Genomic DNA, 14,537 nt, shown 5'->3' with positions numbered 1-14,537 from the left:
GGAGCCAGCACAATTACTGGCATGCCACTGCTGCTGCCTGCATGCTGACCTGCACTGGCAGGTCAGTAGCAGCTGTAGGGTGCTGACCGGTGGTATCAGAGACAGACAACCTTCCGTTTTATTCTGGGCCAAGGGACACAAGGGACACACAAGGGACACACTGAGGCAGCACTGCCCTGGATCTTGAGGTGGCCTGCTGCCCCAGGTGCATCAGGATTGCTGCAGAAGGAGCCCGAGAATCCATGGCAGTGCCCTAGACTCTTTTGGGTGACTACCAACAGCATAAAAGGGGCTTCAAAAACAGTGGGTGACCTTTATTGCAGTCTTCCTCTTGCCTCGCAAATGTGCATGTTTTGGCACTCAGTGCATTGTATTTTTGAAGTCCCAGTGGAAGACACTGTGCAAAGCCAGAATAAGACAGTTTAATCTGCAGAAGTTTTACATCCTTTACAGGGGACAAAAAAGAAAGCCCATGAAGGGAGGATGCAGGAAGCTCTTTTAGTATATTTTTACCGCAGAGTGACAGAGGCAGAGACATATAGCCAGCAATGAAGAAAGGCACCAGCACAGTCCAGCAATGCCTAATCACTAGCTGGATACCACTAGCCTAATCACAGGGGAAAGTGTGAGGAACCACAGCTAAGGTTTCCTGATACCTGGTCTGGTGTCTTTATCACACCTCTAAAGTCATACACATTGGTTTCCAGGTTTCCAGTCACACTTCCAGGTGACTTTTTTCATCAAATTGTCTGAATTTTAGTTGTTTTTTTTTCTAGTTGACACAATCCTGTATGCCAGCCTTTAGCAGCCCAAGGTCCTCCTGCCCCTCGCTGGGGCTCGGGAACATCACGAGGAGCAATTTTGCAGGAGGCAGCCTTGATAATGGTGGTATTATTCACTTCCTCTATTCATCCCTGATGGATGGGATCACAGCACAAGACAAGAATATTATCCTGTTCCCTCTGAATCTATTACCAGGCCCTATTACACACAACCAGCTGAAGATGATTATAGTGTATACTTGCATTTCATTAAAGTTACTCTCAGTTCTTTCTCTTCTTTGCGAGGTTAAATTAGAGATTACCTCAATGCAGCACTTATTACAATAATTGTTTATGATACTTGTTTTACCATCTGTCTTTGATGCTGTGTAGTCCCCAGCTGAATCTGTAAATTAACACCCACTAACCAACCAGATGTTATGGGTAATGGCGCACACCATCAGGGCCCTACAACACCAGAAACTTTTGTCTGTGGTCTCCCAGTCCTTCCTCGAGTCAGCCAGTAGCAACTGCTGCCTGAGAGCCTGCTTTTCATAGCCGCCGAGGTACCAGGCATAAAACCCATCAGCGTGTTCACTGAAGTCAATGCCACTTCACACCTGAATGTGTTGCTTGGTCTCAGCCCTAAGCTTGACTGCCCCCAGGAGCAAAAATTCTTCAGGTGCTACATAGCATCAACAAAGATGTTCCCAAACTTATGATCATTTTTCTACTAGAAAATGTCATCCATCAAAAGAAAATTGTCAAAGATGATAGGTTTTGTAGCAGTACCAAAATATGAGAAAAGTCTTTTGCAACTAGACCATCCAATATTCCCTATTGCACAGCGATTACATGGGATCAGAGGGGAGTGACTCATGCAAACATATGGCAATGAGATTTTCCTAGTCTCCTTTCTCTCTGTTCAGGGACATGCCAGGCATGATGGTCTTGTGGACTGCCCGGAAACAGGACCATGTGGTGCTTTGCAAGATGCATTAGGGAGTGGGGTAGGCAAACAGCTCCTCCACACAGAGAAAGGCAGCACTGGCAGGGAGACCACAGATGTCCTCCTCCCTCCCTTGAAGGAGGAAGGCTCCCTTGCAGATGAGAGAAGCTAAGGGAAAATGCAACAGGAGATACAAAGCAATGACTTAATCCATCACTTAGGTCCATCCCAGCAGTCAGGAAGAAAATGGGAAGCACTAAACAGGTAGCAATGGGAAAAGATATACCTCCTAAGCCCTCCCATTTCCTGCAGTCAGATAGAGAACTGCACCAATGTCATTTACCTCTGAGATGGAGCAGTTGAGCTGGAAAATCTGCCCTTCTCCTTCAACCTGACGCACACAGAGTTTGCACACTAGCTCCAGGGTGTTCAGGCTGAACCTTTCCAGTGTGAAGGTGCAGTGCAGGTTCCTCTGGCATCCACTCCAGATGTGGTAAAAGGGAATCTCCTGCACGAGTAAAGCAAAAAAAGTGTAGTCAGGGAGGGATGGGGGACTAAGGCACAGATGCTATGTGACTAGAGACCATGGGCTCCATGCTACTGTCACTGCAAGTGGTCCAGGGAAAAAAAAGTCCATGAGACTGCAGCCTGGCACCTAGTGTTTTTTTAAACACCTCTGTGTGTCACTGTATTCCTTTAAGCCTCACTACTAGGATCAAATGTGAATGGTTTGTGATGCTCACCTGGTATTTAGCCAGAAGTTTACTCTTCCAGAGAGAGTGGGCAATGTCATGAATGGATAGGCGGAGATTGTGAGTACTTCCCTTAAAATACAAAGCTTTGGGTTCCTCCAAAAGCTGCCCACCCATCTGCCGCTCAAGTTGGAGGACCTCCTGCAGTATTGTGAGAAAAAGAAGCAATTAGCTTTCATCAAAACCTCTGATTCCTCAGGACTGACTGCTGTAGATGCTGTAACTTGTGTAATACAGGAAAAAAAATATTGCACAGGCATTGCACAGAGTTGTGTTTCCCTGTGAGCTGGAATTGCACTAGTGGATCTGAGTATAACCTACTTGCTCCCTTCATACAGCAGCAGCCCAGCAGGGATGCCGGCACCTGTGTCCCCTTTGGGAGACACTTATCTTACATGTCCTAGAAGCAGAAAGTTTAATTGCATGCTATTATATTGAATACAAAGCCTTTGCATCAGTCTTTCAAACTGGACATCTAATGATAGCTTAACAATTTTGGTTGTGGAAGCTCTTATTTGCTTAGGTCCTGCTGATATGGGACCGGTGCATACTGCTGGTCTTTCAGCTTGTGCCTCCTGACAAACTGCTCTATGACAGAGAGGTAAAGGGGATAACAGATGCCTATGCTGAGACTGTCAAGCAGGATGGTATCAAAACAATGCAAAACACTGTGATGGAGTACATTTTTGTACATATGAATACACAGGTTCAGGTTACTGAAATATTGATCTCCTAATTAAGAGTTAGTAAGCCAAGAGTCTGGTCATTTTCTGCAGCTAAAAATAAATACATGCCCGTAACTAATGAGATCACAGCAGACTGCTGCCTACAAACAGCCTAATTGTAGTCCACATGGAAGAAGCAAGTACAAAGGCACTACATGAGCCCCATGAGAAAGCAAGGCAGCCAATCTCAGTCATATTTAATTACAAGAGCCAACCAACCAACTAGCCTCCCACAGCCAAAGCCAATCACACACAGTGAGCGTGCTCAAGGAGTATGCGGGCACACGAAACCAGGATGCTACCCCAGGCCAACTAAAGGAGCCTCTGTTTTAGCTAAGCATTAAACAAGCTACTCTTGATCACGTTCAGGATCTAGTTAGCATACAAGAAAAGCCGCTGTCCCAGCACCTGGCAGATCTTGAAGCCCAACTGATGTTCGTTTATCAGCCATTAGAGAAAAAGAAACAAAATCAGGAAGCCTTTTAGATTAAGGATATGCCAATGAATCAGTTCCAGCTCCTTTCCAGTGCCCCCTAATTACCTCGTCAAGATGTCTAAAGAGCAATCGATAGTAATTATCTGATTACTATAGATCTTCATTACGTCTAAATTACCTCCCTGGAAGGGCCAGAAGACTACTTGTGGCACTGTGTGAGCTAATTGCAGACATCACCCCTCAGGCACGTTGGGCATGGGGGTGAATGAGCGCTCCTGCCCATGCAGTGCGAGCTCGGGGAGCTGCACTACTGTGGGGAAAAACACTGCTGCGTGATGCTGCGCCATCCCACCCACCAGATCTGGGTATCTAGTTTCAATATCCCACTTTTAGTAAACACCCTTGGCCACTGTAGCCTCTCTACAAGCTCCAACTGGAGAACACCAAGCAGCCTGTGCTTTTCCCATGCCACTCAGCTAATGAATTCAGAATTAATTTGGAGCCATGATTTGCACAGCCCTTCAAACCTGCAGGCTGGCTCTAGCCATACGGCAGTTTATTTAGAGCAGTGTTTATCCTCCTGACTGGCACCTCTGCTCTCCTGAGTTGAAATCTGAGCTGCACATTGCTTGCTTCATGCTGAGATGGATCCCACCACCCTCCATTGCTTCTCACCACCCCTGTGAGCTGGGACTTAGCCCTGATGCCCTTCCTAGGAGAGAGAGAGCTGTATAAGGCATCATACCATTGTCAGCATCACTGGGACAGCCACAGCCTGTATTTGGAACAGGCTTCCTCATTAATAGGGCACAAGCAAGCAATGGCATTCAGTCTAAGCTGTTGCCTTTCTTCTTAAGAGGGAAAAACATACATTAAGTAACCAAGATAAGATCACATGTCTGTTGTGCCTTTTTTTGTTTTTGTCTATTTAGAGGACAGTTACTGCACAGCATGAGGCAGCTTGGGGCATGCCACCCACAGCCTGAAAACATTTGCTAGCTCCTGGTGTGGGAGGCAGCTGTTTCCATGTGCCCAGCAGCTCAGCCTCCGCCATGCTGCCACACACAGGTCACATACCTCAATCTCAAAGCCATATGTGAATAAACAAAATAAAGCAACTGGATTTCTTCATAGTTATCATATTATTTCTTTTTTTTTATTTCTTTTTTTTTCTTTTTTTTTTTTTTTTTTTTTTTTTACAGCAGACTAGCTTGGGTATCACCTTCAAAGTGTAAAAATCAGCCTTAAAAAAAGAGGCAAGTGCTCGAGGTCACAGCTACCCTCACCCTTACCCAAAAAGCATTTTTGTGAGCATCCCATCTGGGTATCTTGGGACCCTGTGGAATGATCAGTGCTGAGCCCACTATGCTCCTGGGAACCTCGCCAAGCCGCTTCTCCACAATAACCGAGCCCTTTCTGATGACAAGTCATTACACTTCCCTACTGTACTGCAGGCGCTGGCAGTTCAGCAGCAAGCGCTTATTCTGCATGACAAGAGTGGGAAGCCCGCTGGATAAATACTGCACTGTGTTTTATACCGCAACTGCTCATCTTCCTTTGGTGGCTGTTAGGACACATACAGCATATGGCACACTCATTCCTAGTTGTAAATAATAACAGAATACATTTGGTTGCCTATTAAAATAAACACATAATCCCCTACAAAGGCTCTTCCAAACCTCAGACATCCCAATGTGGGAACTCTCACGCTGCTCTTCCCTTTCCGTGCCATGCCTTGCCCAGAGCAGCCAGCCCCAAGACTGAGAGGTTGCAGCTGGTGCCTCCCTAGCTGCCTACAACTTTCCCTCCCTCTCCAAATTACTTTAAACCTCCAGACCTGCTGGTCCAGCTGTGTCTGCATGCTTTGCCTCACACAGCCAGTGGTAATTGCCCAGTGAATGCCTTCCCTGCAGCAATATGGCAGTGCCAAAGACCTCTTCCCAGCACAGCTGGGGCTGCTGCAGTGCCAGCTGTTGTAAAAGCACGTGGCAAACAACCCAACTTTTTTTTTTTTTTTTTCTCCCCTCCTTCTAAATAGTCATAGTTTGAATCTACACAACACTGTCGCACAGGGCTGGTCTGTACACACTGGTTCACACACACCAGTCCACACTGAACCCTTTCAGCTACAGCTAGCTGACTAGGTTCTGGTTTTTCTTAAATGTCCCTCCCCAGACCTTTCATTTCCAGAGAGGTGCAATGAGTTGATGGCCAACAAATACTTGTGCTTGTCCTCCTGTAAACCACCAGCTAGCTGGGTCTCAAACCCCCTGGGTGGCCTTCCAGCCTTGGGGTAGATGTGCCAGAAGAGAAGAAAATTAAAATGCACATACTTTGCTGTAAAAAAAGCAGTAGGTATTTTTTCCTTACCTTTCCTCCACCGAATTACAAGCTCACTTTGGGGTCTACCTGCAGCAGAAGCCCAGGGACCGGCCTGCGCCCCCTCAAACACTGGCTGCAGCTTCTCAGGTGAAAGATGGTCCCTCCGTGTTGCTCAGCACCTCTGCTGATCCCTTCTGCTATCACACTGAATCAGATTAACTTTACCTCACAGCTCTCCCCACAGTCTATTAGGAACAAACCAACAGCTCCTGAGTAACACCTAATTGGATTCCCCCAGCTCTGACTGCATTAGCGGTCTGTCCAAGGCCCCTCCGACTCACTGATTATTACCTCAGGCCTTGACGAACCCGTGGAAAATTGTATTACACAGCACAGGCATAAAACTGTCAGGACTTCTCAAGCCTGATCGCTATGAAAGATCCTTTTCACATTTTTAAAGAGGAAAAACAGAAGGGAAATCAGACTGGGGAAAATGATTGTTTCTAAAAGCCTGATGACACCAACGTATCAACAGAGGCTGAGCTCCCAGGCCCTGCACTGACAAAACCATGCTGAAATCACGATATGCCTGCTTATCTTATACTTCACCTTATACTTCACTGCCTTTCTTACATATAGCCAAGCACCCCCCTGCCAGCAAAGCCAAGGCAGGCAAGCCTTGACACCAGATAGTACTGGGGACCAAAACAGAGCATGCCATTCGCAGTGATGGAAGTCACTGCTCTGGAAAACATAAACGTCTCCCAGCCAGTGTATGTGGGTTTAAATCCCAGTAACTCCCACATGGAGCTGAGGAAACAAAAGCACATGCAGCACCAGGATGACCCTGCACAGTCAGGCTTTTTACTCGTTTTGCTGCAAAGAGGCATTTGGGAAGTTGCACTGGCTACGGCCAAAGAAAAAAAAACCCACCTTTTAATAACCTCCATCCTTACACGTGCAGTTGGAGCTACATATTTCACGAGTGCAACTATTATAGATACAATCTGTATAAATACAGGTATTTATAAAGAGAAATAGCAAGCGTGGTTATCTATCTGCTCATCTGTATGTAGTGAGTGTGTGTTTATGAGCATGCCAGAATTACACAGTGAGAGTGAGGTTATATAGTCGAGATAGCAACAGCTTTGGTTTATTTCAGTTGTGAATTCCCAACACAAAAAGCTGCACACGAATAAGTGTAATAAAGCAGTATGAAAGCAGGCAGTGATTAACAGCCCAGAAGCTTCTTTTATCATTATCAACTATTTACAAAGAAGCATTTATATGTTTCCCCATCTCTGGGGAGCTGGCACTTAGCATTAAAAATACATGAATAACGAATGAAGCCCCGTGTACCTTATGGCCTTTTAATAATGCAAAAATCTTAGGATTCAGGATATGATACAGGTAAACAAAGGAAAAAAAGACTGGTAGGTGGAAAATAATGTGAGATCCCTATGTAAAGGACAATTCATAGCATCTGTGGCTTAAACTGTAGAACAGCAGCTTGTTGTCAAGCTCTTCTAATCGCAAGAATAACCCAGGGAGCAGGAATACATGGAGCAGAGGGTCTAGTCACTGCTATGACTGCAATTCCATGACAGCTGTAGAGGGAGAGGGAAAGCAAGCAAGAAAGCAGCAATCACCTTAAGGGCATCCTGTGTGTCATCAAGGCAGTAGACCCGGATGCTGTACTCCAGCGAAGAGCAGGACAGCGGTCCAAAGATGGCCAATTTGAGACGTTTGGCTGCTGCTTTGGTGATTGACTGTCCCACCAAGGCATACGTGCTGAGGGTTTCTGTCAGGATATGGCAGGCCTCTGGGTCCAGCTGGATATAGCATGGAGTGGTGAAGTTTTCCTCCCCGACCACCACCACATCCTGAGGGAGAAAGAGGCCAAGTTAGAGCTCCCAGCCCCTCAGAGCTGCTCTCCTTTAAGACAGCAATGCCCCTTTCAAGCCTGGATGATGCACAGAGACCTTGCTGCTTGCACTTTAGATTAATCAAGATTTACAATTCCTGCTCCTGGCTTTTCTCCTGCATAGGCACAAGATGATTTCTCTGGGGTGCTGGCGGTGATGATGGTGGCAGAAACTTCCTCCTGTCCTCACTCCCCTAAGACTTGTAATTCTTTCCTCTGGGCCTTGCAGCAGCTTTTAAAGCCCTGGGCAGAGTTAGGCAAATAATGAAAATATTTTTAAATGAAATATCATATATATATATATATATATATATATAAATAGATAGATCAATAATAGCAAATAATGAATATATACTTTATTGAAAAGTGTATTGCGAACTAATAATTCAGTTATGATTTAACATCAGAAGTCACAGGCGTTTTGAATAAATAACAGCCCTTCATTTCCTAAGCATGACAATAAGGAGTCATAAAAACTCGAGGAAAGGAAGTAACCTCTACAATGGTCAAATGCCACATCCATATGAAATATCACCTGCTGCTTCATGAGAATAATCCTCCACTATGAGACTATAGGGTGAAGAGAAAAACTACATACGGCCTGAATGCAGACAACCTCCCCAACCTGTGTGTAAGGAAAACACTCCCTTGCTAATTTCCTCCATTCAACCCTGCCTGTAATATCCTGCATGTAACACAAGGTGCTTTGAATGGCTTTTAGAGAGAGGAGCGAAAAGGTAGCAGCAGATGATGGCCACCTCTTGCAAAGCCACCACACACCACATGATGCACAACTCATCTGTCTCATCCTCACTGCTTGCAGGTCTGCAGCACAACATACACATCTGGCAGCTGAGCAGCGTGGGCTCAACTGAAATTCAGTGTTAGGCTGGGGCCCTTAGTCTCAGGAAAAGCACACATGCCATGTTTGCCAAGGTGGCACAGTCCTTCTGGAGGGCAAGGTGCTGCAGCACTGACTGCACTCCTGCTACAGCCATGTCAGCACCTGGCTCTGGCAGGAGGCACTGGCCCCAAGCGATGTTGCAGGGGTGTGTGTGCATGCGTGGGCTCAGCTTGGAGAAGCTGCTCCAGAACTAAGCGGTGGAAGAAGATCATTGTGCGATGGCTGGGGACCCTGTGGATACTGCAGAGGCTGTGCTGGCACCAGAGCGTGTGCACGGCTGGCAGAGCAACCTCTCTGTCAAGGCCAGGAGGAAGACGGTGGAGAAAATGAAAAGGTGCCAGTAACACAGACACAAATAAGAGATGTGTGGTGCCAAGAGTCAGGCCGGTGGGGTGCAGATTAGTTGGCGAGACAGACCCACGTTCACTGCACGCTCCCTCCCAGTGTGAGGAAGGGCCAGTGCCACAGGCAGGGGAACAAATGCAAGAGGCTTTCAAAGGCAATGCTGGACACAACGTTCTTGCTGCTGTCAGCCCAACTGCCTTCGAAAGCCACTCTGACCTTATTAAACTACCAGTAGGAGAAAGTGTCCTTGCCAAATTAATTATGAGACCAAACTGGTGGCAGCAGGTACCTGGGAGCACAGGGCTGGAGAGGAGGACTCTGGCAGGATGGCCCAGCCTTGCTGAAAGCATGACTTTATGCTCCAGTTACAGTGGAAGATCCTTCTGCCACCCGGCCCTCTCCCTTCTGTCCCCATGACTTCAGCAAAATATCCTGCCACAACCAAAAGTCCAAGTTCCAAAATGCTGCGATGAAAGCTATTTCATGGAAAACAGCACAGAAACTAGGAGGCATCAAACTGCCCCAAAGACTGCATCTCTCTGTGAGCTCCGGGCACCTTAGACACCTGGTGTTGAAGGGCACTCCTGCCTGTCTGTAGCAGCCACGCATCTCACATAGAACACCCAAAATACAGGCATCCTGGTCCAGAAAGGCAGCTGAAGGACTAGCAGAGAGCCCTGCATGCAGTCAGCACACAGGCTGGAGCTCTGGAGCCTCACCTCCCAAGGCCCCTGGGCAGCCTGGTGCTTCAGCTGGATCTGCCAGTCCTCTGTGTTCGGTTCTGCGCAGTGGTGCATGGTTAAAATGACGGGCCGGGTTAGCAGGGCTCCTGGTGGGCCACAGCTCACCACCGGTGTCAGCAGGGTTTGGCTGTCCTCCACAGGGGGCCTGACAAGGGGACAGAAAGATGGATATATTAAGTGAGCTGAAAAAGGCAAAAAAGGTACATTCAGGTATGTAAAAATAAAAAAAAAATACTTCTCTTAAAAAGATTGTGCAAGCAAAGAATGGGTGGGTTTGATTTATTTGGCTGTTTTTTTTTTCCCAAATCCTAAAACATTGTTATTTTTTACAAAAAAACCCTCCTTGTTTGCCATTTGTCAAAATGCAGGTTTAGGTGGCAGCAAATTGGTGGCTAAGCACCCTCCATGGAAGGATCCCTGCAGACCTTACAGAGGCTTCATTTCACCCAGTGCTGAAAAGTGGCCACTGCTACATTTAGCAGTTGTTCAGCAGCATACAAAAACGAACAGTGGCTTTTGTAAGCATCACATGTGAGAATTACTTACTGTCTGGACAGAGAAAATTGAAGAACAGAGGCAGAGAACGAACTAATGAGCGTGTCTGAAACCTCGTAAGTGGTATGCAGTGTATCTGAGATGTGCAGCTTGAGTTCAGAGTCATCACCAAACCCACTGATACTCCATTTTACTTAAAAACCATTCAGATCTACTAGAATGGCCATTGCAAATATGCCCGCAGGGAGCAGGTGTCACTGGTGGGGGGGAATAAAGGACGAAGGGATGATAAGGAATAGTGCAGAGGGGTGCAGAGGGCAAAACACACCAGCAAAGCCTCAGTTATCTAGTGATAACCCAGAGTTGTTTAGTTAAAAACAGGGGTATTGTCCAGTGCGCTTGCTGCCAGTCACTCAGAATAGGTGTTATGGGAAGTCACATAAGTATTTAAGATACATAGCATACACTGTAGTTTTTAAATGACAGAGTGTGTGTGTGTGTGTGCGCGTGTGCACGTGCATGTGTGTGCATGTGTAAACTATCCCAACTGCTGAGGAGCTTAAAAACAGAGGAAGCATGAGTAACTTTAACTATCCCGACATCTGGTGTATGACAAATACAGCTGAATGTGCCTCATCAACTGCCTCCCTAAATAACACAGAGGACAAATTCATGATCCAGAAACCAGCAAGTGGGAGATTAAAAGTGTTCGATGTGATCTGCGCTTAAACTCCAGATCGACCCACAGGACCTCCCATCCTCTGCGGTGGCTAAGGGTTCAGTCCCTTGTTGCATTTACAATTACTTGTATTTACACCTGTATTGGTCTTAGTGGTATTATTTGACACAGCATTAAATACTGTTTATTTCTGCAAGTCTTTGACTTTACCAAAAGAAAGAGCAAAATAAAGTAGGTATAATCATAGATAGCAATTTCAAGGAGGCCAGATCAGGACAGAAGCTGTTTTGCTATCCAATTTATTGCACCTATTCTGGCTATTGTAAAGGTATGTCCACAGGCATATCCTATTTTGTTCCACCTTAATTCTCCCTGAGTATTCCATTAATCTTACAGAAAATGAAAGACAAACTTTTGAGAAATCCTTCTTCAAAGTGGGACAGAGGCACTTTTCAAAAGTATCTCTTGCTGCTACAAATCTTGTGGGAGATTTTCATAACATCTGAGAGAGAAAAAAAAAAAAGGTCGGGCATGGAAAATTAGATCTATGCAAATCAGTAATACCAGATGATATGCATCTGTGGAAATTAACTGATGAGTTTACTAAATGACTTAACAATTGTTTCTGAAAAGCCGTGGACTGGAAACAAACAGCTGTGATATAGCTGCCTTTCAAATAAGATGTAAAGTATAAAAATCTGGACAGCTATCATGTATTACACTGGTTATTGTAGCCTAACAAATACTACACAAAAGAAATGAAACACTAGCAGATAAAGCACCTTGTCCAGCTCCTCCTACATGCTGTAGGGATCTCTGGATTCAGATAAAGAAGATCAGGGATCACTCTCTTGCAAGACTGAACTGAATAAATCATTGGGCAGTTTTTGACTAAAATGTTGCTTCTTTGTCAGACTCATTTACTTCAATGTTTTGGTGGTGTTTTGATTTTTTTTTCATCATAAGCAACAAGAAGATTAAAAAAACCTCACAGTGTGGCAGTGGTTCTTAATGGTCATCTACCATTAATGGACATTTGAACACTCCCCTACAGACTAATTTAAGAAATTTCAAAACCCATAATGTCTTATGAGAAAGATCTTTCAAAATTACAATATTGGTCTGGAAAGCCACAGATAAGACAACCTATACACTAAATCATCTGGTTAACCTAACTTCATCTAAAAGACTACTGAACCATGAAGAAGGAAGGAAAAAAAAGAAAAGTTATCATAGTTTTTTTGACTATTTTTGTAATTGACTAATTACAAAACCGGTAGTCAAAAAAATTATAGGAGGGAATATATCATGATTGTGATAAAAAAATTCATACAGTGCATTTTAGGTTAAAAATGAGTTAAAATCTAGGAGAATCTGAGCGCTGATGCGTGTGGTTAAAAAAAGCCAAAAGGTCATTAAAATTATATGGTACTGATAAATCATGCAGCCTAAAGTTGTCTTTTTAGTAAAATTAAGTTTAGTCACTACTCTGTGACAAAATTGTGTTAGCTGTTAAATTTTAGGACTTTGATGGAGGGCATGATTCTGCGCCACAACGTTTTATATCTGATTAACACAAGTATTAAAAACAATGCAGAGCATGAAGGCGGGAGGCGCTCCAAACTGCAGAGTCAGCAAGTGATGTAGGAGGCAGATATAAATATACAACAGGCATGCAAAAAAATAGCAAAGCTTAGTATTTTTTTCCCAAGTTGGTAAACAGCATCTTTGTCACCAGACTTACAAGATTTATTGTCAAGTGGATGAGATATGCCTGTTCCTGATGTGGGGATTTATGACACAGGACACCGATGAGTGAGGAGCAGAAGAAAGGGCCAGTTGCAGGGGTGCTTGACTTTGCAGTCCCAATTTGCGACCAGACACACATCTGAGTTAGGCACCCCACAGTGCTGCCAGTCCTAGTGACTCTCTACCATTCCACCTCATGCAGATAAACCTTTAAAAACTGAGATATAATGAGTTGCAGAGAAGTTCTCGAGTGGTGTGAGACAGGGGTCAGTGTCACTGAATAAATGAAATTCCAGCTCTGTTGAAGTCCATGCTAAACCTCTCTCTGACTACTATATAAGGCCAGAATTTCTACTCACAATGTGGTAGACAATGTAAATTTACAGATAACAATTAACAAGGAATTATTGTAACAATGAGGGCCAGAAAATAATGCAAAAGATCCAGAGAGGGTAAAAATATAGAAATAAAATCATATTAATTGGACAGCAGTTCATGCAGCCTGAGCAAAAAAAGTTCCAAGCATAGTTATTTAGTAGCAAAGAAAGCAATGAAAGTTAAAAAGATCACAGGTGAGCTTACTGCAACACAGCAGGCATCACCTTGTAATGTGACACGGCAGCAAAAAGCAAATCTGATTTCTGGGGCTGTATGGGACAAGGCGTGTCAGAGCACACTGAGGTGATACTCCCTTTCCTATCCAGCTCTAACGTGACTGCAGGTAGCAAGGTATTTAGGGACTGCAGCGAGATCTTGGAAATAAACAGCTGAAACCTGGAGAACTGAGGCTAAACCACACAATGGCACAGAGGGGTACCCTATGACAACCGACAGGAAGAAGGAACAAAAATCTCTTGACAGATCTTTTCTTATTTCTCACTGTTTCCAATTTCCATTTTAAAACAAAAGGATTATGCCTTACTATAGCGAATGAGAACAGAAACAGATGCAGTAGACAAGATATATTATACAAGAGGTATTAATCCTTCTGCTTCAAGGCATAAACCCGACACTAATTGATGGAATTAGTAAACAACAAATTCCCCTGAAGACAAGTTATTGTGTAGTCATTTATTATGAGCAATTTTCTTCCTTCTCCTGGAGCAAGTGATGCAGCACCAGCGAAGCCAGGATTCTGGCCTAGGTGAGTGCCTGTTGTGATCGAGTATTCCAATTTCTGTGTTACAGATCGCAGGAGATCCAGCACAAACACACACAGAGGGGACCACACAGAGCAAGGGAGTTCTCTCCCCTGAAGCAGAAAGATCTATGAGCAGACATCTTCAAAACTGTGGGCAAGAACCTACTTTCGGGCTGTTATCCAAAAAAGAACCCCAAACCTAAACCCCCTCCCCCCACCATGTCCTTCATTTTAGGCTTGCAGCAGTCTCAGGATAACTTATTAGATGAGACTGGGCATTCAGCTGTATGACTCCAAAGTCACTTCACTGCAGGCAAAAGAGACGTTTTTGTTTTACAAAGATCTGAGTGAGACTGAAATCCAATCCCCTGTTCAGCATTGCTATTAAAAAGCACTAACAGTAACTGAAAGGTCTTCAGATGTTTTTAGATGTTGTCCCAGCCTGCACTGCTTATCAAGAACAATCAACTTATTTAAAAGCAAACAAACTTTTATTCACTATATCTGGTCCCTTTGCAATCAAATTTGTGTTTTTAATGGGATTACTCATTCGAAACAGTCTCCCTGTAATAAGCCAGACCATACTCATTAAGGTAGCTGTCAGACAGCAGA

General features: G+C 44.6%; 1 protein-coding gene across 3 annotated transcripts in view; it reads right to left on the bottom strand.

Annotated features, from left to right (window-relative positions):
- UNC5C (unc-5 netrin receptor C) overlaps positions 1–14,537 on the bottom strand; it is a 266,667-nt gene that overhangs the window by 8,525 nt on the left and 243,605 nt on the right. For all 3 annotated transcript variants that reach the window (XM_080368783.1, XM_080368784.1, XM_080368785.1), the window contains 4 exons: positions 9,838–10,006; positions 7,595–7,828; positions 2,454–2,603; positions 2,054–2,218 (listed from right to left, as the gene is read on the bottom strand). In XM_080368783.1, the coding sequence (XP_080224909.1) occupies positions 2,054–2,218; positions 2,454–2,603; positions 7,595–7,828; positions 9,838–10,006 (718 nt within the window). The remainder of the gene's footprint in view (positions 1–2,053; positions 2,219–2,453; positions 2,604–7,594; positions 7,829–9,837; positions 10,007–14,537) is intronic.

The sequence above is a fragment of the Falco punctatus genome, assembly GCF_963210335.1.
Source record: "Falco punctatus genome assembly, chromosome: 1".
Lineage (NCBI taxonomy): Eukaryota > Metazoa > Chordata > Aves > Falconiformes > Falconidae > Falco > Falco punctatus.
The sequence above is the reverse complement of the archived record's forward strand: the minus strand, read 5'-3'. Positions and strand labels throughout refer to the sequence as shown.